At 34.3% G+C, this 8,673-nt stretch overlaps 1 protein-coding gene across 3 annotated transcripts in view; it reads left to right on the forward strand.

Moving 5' to 3' along the window:
- LOC145268741 (uncharacterized) overlaps positions 1-8,492 on the forward strand; it is a 284,210-nt gene extending 275,718 nt beyond the window's left edge. Inside the window, exons 4-5 of one of the 3 annotated variants that reach the window (XM_080124329.1) lie at positions 3,602-3,735; positions 7,756-8,314. In XM_080124329.1, coding sequence (XP_079980455.1) covers positions 3,602-3,735; positions 7,756-7,998 — 377 coding nt within the window. In that variant the 3' untranslated portion in view covers positions 7,999-8,314. Of the gene's footprint in view, positions 1-3,601; positions 3,736-7,755 lie in introns of all 3 variants that reach the window. The other 2 variants (XM_080124332.1, XM_080124331.1) reach the window with 2 other exon arrangements.
- The last annotated feature ends 181 nt before the right edge of the window (positions 8,493-8,673 follow it).

The raw sequence follows: 8,673 nt of genomic DNA on the forward strand, positions 1-8,673 counted from the left end.
AGCCTTGCAGCAAACAGGTCTTTATAGGCCAGGCATTAATGTCAAAAGAAAAAAAGTAAACCGTAAGCTAAACGTTTTGGCTTAGATTCTTGGTGGTGGCGCACAAGTCATTTTTTTTTTTTTTTTTTTTTTTTTTGTAACTTTTTAAATCATTACTAATTATTGGGTCCAATTTCCCCCTTTTGATTTGGAAGATCATTAATGTAGATCAGGAAGAGGGTTGTGCCCAGGATGGACCTCTGAGGGACTCCAACATTAATACTGTGAGCTTCTGATTTCTGCCCATCAACCACTACTCTTATGAACCTATCAGAGAGAAATGATTTAATAATTGAGAAGACATTTCCAGCTATACCGTAGCTGGAGATCTTGTGAAGTAAACCTTTATGCCATACTTTATCAAAGCCCTTTGATATGTCAAGAGAAATTGCTCTAGAAAGGTAGCCTCCATCGAAAGATTCGCTAATTCTATGAGATATAACTGCAATCACATCTGCTGTAGATTTAACAGAACGGAAACCATATTGTGTGACATACGAAATCTGCGTTAATCAAAATACAAAATCTGCATTAATCAAAATATCATTTAATTGTATTTATGACTGGACAATGCCAGACGGCTTGCTTGTAAAATGCTTAGCCACTTCTGGGACCGACTCCATATCCTTAAAAATATATATCAAAGTAATTTTCAGACTGTGAACTGCTTTAGCCATTTCTAGGACTTATTTTTTATATGCCCCCTCCTCTTCCAAATATATTTAAAAATGAAGTAATTTTTAGACTGTGAACAGCTTCAGCCATTTTTGGGACTGACTCCATGTACACCCTTCTTAAAAATATATATTAAAGTAATTTTCAGATGGTAAACTGTTTCAGCCATTTCCGGAACTGACTCTATATAGACCCTCTGTTAAATATATAAAGTAAATAAAGTAATTTTTAGATAGTAACTTGCTTCAACCATTTCCAACACTGACTCGGTATACCCCCCCCCACCTCTTAAAATTTTATATAGAATGAAATAATTTGGAGATCATGAACTTCTTCAGCTATTTCTGAGACTGATTCCATGTATCACTCATTCTTAAAAATAAATACAAAATAAAGAAATTTTCAGAACGTAAACTGCTTCAAACATTTCTGGGATTGACTCCATATACTCTTCAAAACATATATATATGAAATAAAGTAATTTTCCTATCATAAACTGCTTCCGACGCTTTCGGGACCGACATCCCCCCCCCCCATCATGAAGATGTATATGAAATAAAGTAATTTTGAGATCGTAAACTGCTTTAGCCATTTCAAGGATTGACTCCATACACCACCTCCTCTTAAACATATATATAAAATAACTTAATTTTCATATTGTAAACTGCTTCGGATATTTCTATCACTGACTTTATGTTCCTCCCCTCTCTTATAAATATATATAAAATAAAGAAATTTTCAGGACATAAACTGCTTCAGCCATTTCCAGGATTAACTCAATATAGCCCCCTTCGTCTAAAGATATATTTTAAAGTATTTTCAGACCGTAAACTGCTTCAGGCATTTCTAGGACTGACTATATATACCTCTCCCTTCTTTAAAATATATTTAAAACAAAATAATTTTTAGATCTGAAACTGCATTTCTAAGACTGACTTCATATACCCCTAACCTCTTATAAATTTATATATGAAATAAAGTAATTTTGAGAGCGTAAACTACTGCAGCCATTTCCGTGACTGACTGTATACTCCCCCTCCTTTAAAATATAATTCTATAAAATATAATTTTCAAACTGTAAACTGCTTCTGTTATTTCCGGGATTGACTTCATATAACCCGCTATCTTTAAAATATATGTGACATAAAGTAATTCTGATGTCATAAACTGCTTCGACCATTTTTGGGACTTACTTCATATACTCCCCTCCCTTTAAACTATAGACTAAATAGAGTAATTAATAATACTTGTGGGATCGCTTTGTGACAACAAAACAGACACTACTTCCCCCACCGCTGCCTAAATACAGAAAGTTTAAGTAATTTACATAATTTTTGGAATATGAAACTGTTAAAATGTTTTTGATTACTGGTGAGGGTATGACTTCAATGATCGTTTTTATAACCATGGTTATGACAACCAACCAATCAGAAACTTCGAACGTTATTATAAAAAATGTCGAATTTTTGATTCAATTCAGTTCGCTGTCAACCCCTGTCTCAAAGCGACTGAATCATGACTACATTGATTCTTCACCGCCATCTTTGTTACTAAGAATTACTCAACACTCGAAATCGTGACTGCATATCATAATCGTTTTGCTGGTTTGATTTACTGCTGCCATCTTTCAACATAATGTCTTAACACTTAACAGAAACATAAGCATAAAAATACTTGATATTTGTATGTGATTTTTAGAATATGATAAATAAGAACGATAAACAGTTTAAGTATGTCACACATATAATTTTTTGTTTTTACATATGGGTATTATACTCTACCTAATTTCTTAGGGTACTTGTACAGTAATCTACCTATTTCTAATTTAAAAATGGAACTACCTGATGCTTTTACATAATTTCTTGTTCTAACTTTACCATATAACACTAGGGGTAGGCTAAAGAAACAAAATTTTTCAAATAAATGCCAAAAGTGGCTTATTACCTTCATTTATATGTAAATAGATGGGAACAAGTGATTTTGTTCAAAACGGGTCAAAATTGGAGGGTCGCTGGCCCCAAACGTGATTTGACCGCGTCAACGCGTGAAAATGGCCCAAATTTCGCCCCCGAACACACTTAATCACTTATTGAAAGCCACAGGGTGCATTTTTTGACTATAAATGCATTTGTATCATTAAATCTAACATTCCCATTGGCTATTCCACAAGTATAGGGCTTTTTAAGGTATCTCAGAGTCCAAAATGGGTCAAAATTACCCAAAATTAGCCAAAAAATGGTCGGAAATCACAGATTTTCCAATTTTGACCCGTTTTGAAAAAAATCACTTGTTCCCATCTATTTACACATAAATGAAGGTAATAAGCCACTTTTGGCATTTATTTGAAAAATTTTGTTTCTATAGCCTACCCCTAATAACACAGGTAAAACTTGGTTTGTTTTTTTATTGTGTGCTATAGTGAACAAACAATTTATATAAATGTCATACTACTCGAATATGTAACATGATTTTCGGTTTTGGTAACTTTTATATGTATTTGTCACAAATAAAATTTTCTTTGTTTTTTCATATGAATACTATGCTGTACAAGTACCTTATTTCTTGGGTAGAATTTCTGGATAAACCAACCCTCCCCTTTGATGAAATCTAGCCTAGTTGACCCCCCAAAGAATAAATAATTCTTAAATTTTAGATATCATGTATCCAGGGCAATGCCAATCAAGAATGTACCAACTTTGTGGGTTTTTGTATTGTAGTTTTTTTACTTTCAGCTGGACATGCAAACATATGCACACAGCTCTGTTTCTTTTAAAGAAAAACTGTGACTCTGTATTTGTCAATTACTAGCCCCTTTTTATCTTTTTTTTTTTTTTTTTTTAAAATAGATTCTTGTGTGCATTAACTGAACTTTTGTCTCTCCCTTCAGCTGTAGAATCCCACACAGACCAAAATTCCTCTGCCGAAGGTGACAATCTATCTTTATATCAACCTCCGCCGCCTTACGAAGAAGTGATGTCGACGAGCATTTATCCGAATACGCGTGTCATGCATCAACGAATGGTAAGCTTCTTTTTTCTGTTGACATTTTTTATTTTATGGAAATCTCTTCAGACAAGGTTTGAAGCCACTTTACTTATTTTTATCTGTTCAACCTAAAACATGGCATATTGCCACTGGGACTGCTTCCTTGTGGATTGAAACATGGTCATCTTCAAGTCCAATGTCAAGATCAAAAAATAAAATTGACAGTCGGAATTATTTTTATACTAGCATAACTACCATTTATTATTTTTATACTAGCATAACTACCATTTATTATTTTTATACTAGCATAACTACCATTTATTATTTTTATACTAGCATAACTACCATTTATTATTTTTATACTAGCATAACTACCATTTATTATTTTTATACTAGCATAACTACCATTTATTATTTTTATACTAGCATAACTACCATTTATTATTTTTATACTAGCATAACTACTCAGGGCTAAGGGACTACTATTTAGGGGATTTGAACAACACTGTTCATATTATGTTTAAACTTAAGCAAGTTAGTATAGTCAAGGAAGCAGGAAATGGAGAATATTCCAAGGTTTAGCAGTTGAAAGGAATAAACTATTAGAGTAGATGGCTTTCTGACATCTCAAGACCGCAACAGTGAAGACTTTGCTGTTAGTCAGATCAGTCTGAAGTGTGTACGTCGAGGGGACACACGTGCGATGAGTTCATCAGAGCACATTCCGTTAAAGTACTTGTAGAACAGGCACAGGCAGGCACACATTTCAATGATGAGACGGGGGTTGTAGTTTGGATGATAATGTGAGATTTGATACTCCTTTTTTTTTTTTTTTAATCCTAGCTAAGAGTGAAAGACTAGTAGCAGATGGACCAGCACAGATGTGGCAACAATACTCCATGCATAAATGAATTGTGGCTTTGTAAACATATAGAATACTCTTTGGTGTGAGTAATTTTCTAGCACAGTAAAGGGAACCCACCTTCTTTGCAGCAGCCATGGCAATGTCTTAAATGCATTTGTTCCAATTCACGTTGCCTGTGAATGTTAAGTTTGTAGCATAAGATTTTAGGTAGTGTTATTTGTATGGCAATCAATGGTTAAGAAAGGTGTGTGTGTGTGTGTGTATATATATATATATATATATATATATATATATATATATATATATATATATAAAGGAGTTAACAATAAAAAAAGATGATTACAAAAACAGATACCTATTGACCTTAATCTTTTCAAAACCAAGGTTATTGGTAGGAGGAAAACAGTCAGCAGGAAGAGTTTCACAAACCTGCAATCCTGAGAAAGAAGCTACTTGAATAAAAGCTTTATTATAATGAAGTATCAAAACAGTGAAATGATGAAAACCACTAGACCAAGAAGTCAAACAAGCTGGAACAACTGAAGCAGGGAATAGATCAAACAATTCTGAAGAACATATCATGATAGTATTTATGAAAAAAATGAGACTAGCAACATCACGTCTGTGAGAGAGGTTGCAGAGAAGCAGATAGGATTGGGCCAAATATGTATTTGCATTTTCTCAAAAATCTGAGACAGATTCAGCAACCCAAATATGACAGCAGTACTTCATAAATGGTCCAATAGAAGATTTGTAGAGATTAAGAATAGTCTCGGGTGTAAGGAAGTTTTTAGAGTGATAGAACTGATTTTACAAGAAGTAATGGATCTAATATGAAAAATATATATGCCAAGCATATATATATATATATATATATATATATATATATATAGATATCTTGATCACGTTGTATAATGGGGAAAGGAGTGACTGGTTACTTTTAATGCATCTAAAACCAAGCTTCTATCTTTACATCATCAATGTTCTGATCCCCATCTGGCATCAATTAAAATGAATGGCTCTCGTCTTGGGGAGGCCTCAAGTTTTGACAGGCTTCTGGGTTTGACCTTTACTCCTAATCTTAAATGGAATACGTACATCAAATCTGTTGCCAAGGCCGCTGGAAAAATGGTAGGATCCTTCTATCGATCCAGTAGATATCTCGCTGCTGATGCAATTCTCTATCTATATAAGAGCCAGATACGTCCAAGGATGGAATACTGTTGCCACATATGGGCAGGTGCTGCTAGAAAAGACTTGTCCTGCCTCGATAGAGTTCAAAATAGACTTCGTGGCCTGGTGGGAGGTGTCCTTTTCTCTTCCCTGCAACCTCTATCTCACAGAAGAGATGTTGCGAGTTTGTCTCTGCTGTATCGTTATTTTCATGGAAAGTGTTCAACTGAGCTTCAATCTATGGTCCCCCCTCGCCAAACTTTCACAAGAAACACTCGTCTAGCTGAAAACACTATCAATAATTCCTCCCACTCTTTATCTGTGCCTAAACCTAAACATAGATTTCATGATCAAAGCTTCTTTCTTAGAACTGCACGCCTGTGGAATTGTCTTCCGTTTTCCTGCTTTCCAGCTGTCTATAATATGGTTGTCTTCAAGTCCAACGTGAACAAGTTTCTGATGAGCCGTTCATCTTAAGTTAACAAATTTACCAAACTTCTATTACTATCGATTACTATATTGTCCTTTTGACTACTGTACACTCTTTAATCCTTATCCTTGAGTGGCCTATTGGCCTTGATAAGTGGTGATGCCTATGTAAAAAAAAAAAAAAAGCCGGGTATGTTTCTTAAGAGGAGTAGTTCATGCGAATCTTAGGAAACACCTACAATTGAAAAACACTATTAAACGAAATGATTTTGTACGATAATCCATAACTGAGCCTAGCTCAACTTCTAGATCAGCTGTATATTTCAACTAATCGGAAGGAGATAAGCGATAAACAACACTAAAATGGAGATTGGTATCATTAGTATAGATGTTAACTTTTTCTGAATAATTTTTTCTGGAAGATCATTTTATGTTAGTCCTCACATTCCCCCCTTGAAGCCCCAATCAGACCAAATATGGAGTACTGTTATGATATTTGAGCTGGTGGATCTGTGTCCCGTTTGAAGATTCTTGATAAATTGCAGAAACATATCTGTAATTTGAGTGACTCTACCCTTTCTTCTTCATTGCAACTTCTCTCTCACAGACGTGTTGTTGCTAGTCTCAGTCTTTTCTACAATTACTCTTATGGCATGTGTTCTTCAGAATTGTCTAACCTATTCCCTGCTTCCTTTGTTCCAGCTCGCTTGACTCATTGGTCTATTGGTCTCCATCAATTCGTTGTTTTAATACCTCATTGTATTCCGATTCCAGTAGCTTCTTTCCAAGGATTTGTACTCTCTTCCGGCTCACTGTTTTCCTTCTACCTAAAGACTTAGTCTTTTCAAGATTAAGGTCAATAAGCATTTCTTGTCTTTGTGATAATTATCTTCCATTCTTATTAGCTCCTTACATTAAGTGGCTTCATGGCTTGTCTCGAGCAATTTTCATTAAAAAAAAAAAAAAAGATGAGGCTGGCTGAAGATACTGGATTCCTTACCTAAAATGCACCAAACGTTGAGGTTATTGCTTTTCCTTTATAAAACTTAATCATGTTCTGCAAAATCAAAAATAAGAATGAGTTTTCTAAAATAAAACAAAAAACCCAAACCAAACACAATGAATAAATATTTGAAAATATAAAGAACTTGAAGCATAAATTTTTTTTTCATAATTACTGGATTTGACATTAAAAAAAAAAACCCCAAAAGGGTTGATATGCCATGAAACAAAGCACTTTCTTTATTTTTCCATTGTCTTATTTTGCTATAGCTGGGGATGGCGCATCCTCTCGGATGCCAGACATTTACCTGTTATCTCATACATTTCAACTGAAAGATCTTTTAATGATTCTAATCATCCCTTTAAGTGCAATTGTTTGAATTTCTCTTACACTTGATTCTCAGAGTATGCCAGATAGTTTTTAAATGTGAACAAAAAAGTTAGGTTTTTTGGGATTTCTTTTTTGTTTTCTTTTTTTTGTTTTTTTTTTGACTCAAGGATCAGCCGCATTTCAGCATTTAATTTCAATTAAAAAAAATACTGACTTTTTAAACATAATTTTTTCAATTTCTTTTTTTTTCCACCAGAACTCTTTTACCATAAATGTGCCGCCGCCCACACCGCCACCAAACTACGATGCAGCACTACATATTCTGGCTCGTAGCCAGGAATTTGCCTCCACAAAGGCAACACCAATTCCTTCCGGTCCACCGAAACAGCCAAGTTTGCGTCGATGCCATTCTGAAGAGATTCTCACTCCTCATCTACTACCAGACGCCTCGTCTATTTTTACATTCACGCAAATTCCACAGATGAACGAAAACCGGTAATCATGATTACCAATGAGTACGATTACGGATTCCCAACTTTCTGTCAATGCATTCATCAAACATTTTTTTTTCTTCGTTATCCGCGATCTCAGGTTCTATCTTCGGAAACTGAAGTTGTTAATTCTGTTTGGAAACGCTCTGACAGCCAAAAGTCTTTGAGAAAGATCAAAACTTTTTTGTTTTTGTCTAAGCTCAAACGATGAATTTGAGAACCGGGGGGAGGGGGGAACCAAAGTTCTCATAGATTTTACCAGGAGAGGATTTCTCCGTGTCACTATGAACTTTGTAAATTTTCACGAGGTAAGAAGAAAAAAAATGGCAACTTAATTATTTGTAAGATATTCTTACAGACCATTTACAACAAAAGTTTTTAACAAAATAACTGAATTGACTGTGATACGATTAAAAAAATTTTTTTTTTTTTTTTAATTCTGTTTTGGATGGAGCCAATGTCATAACTTTGTAATAAACTTGTCCATTTTATATACGCATAAATATGTGAAATATATATAATTATAAAACTAGAATTAATATTTCAATGTTATGGGAAATAATAGGAAAACCCGAAACAATTGAATTTGACGTTTCGTCCCTATTTAGGGGACTTCATCATGATGGTTAATTTTCCAAGAAGATAAATGAAAACCTCATGCGTATTTGGAAATATCTGCTGTA

This window comes from Euprymna scolopes, chromosome 44 (genome assembly GCF_053919585.1).
Source record: "Euprymna scolopes isolate OS-2025 chromosome 44, ASM5391958v1, whole genome shotgun sequence".
Classification (NCBI taxonomy): Eukaryota; Metazoa; Mollusca; class Cephalopoda; order Sepiida; family Sepiolidae; genus Euprymna; species Euprymna scolopes.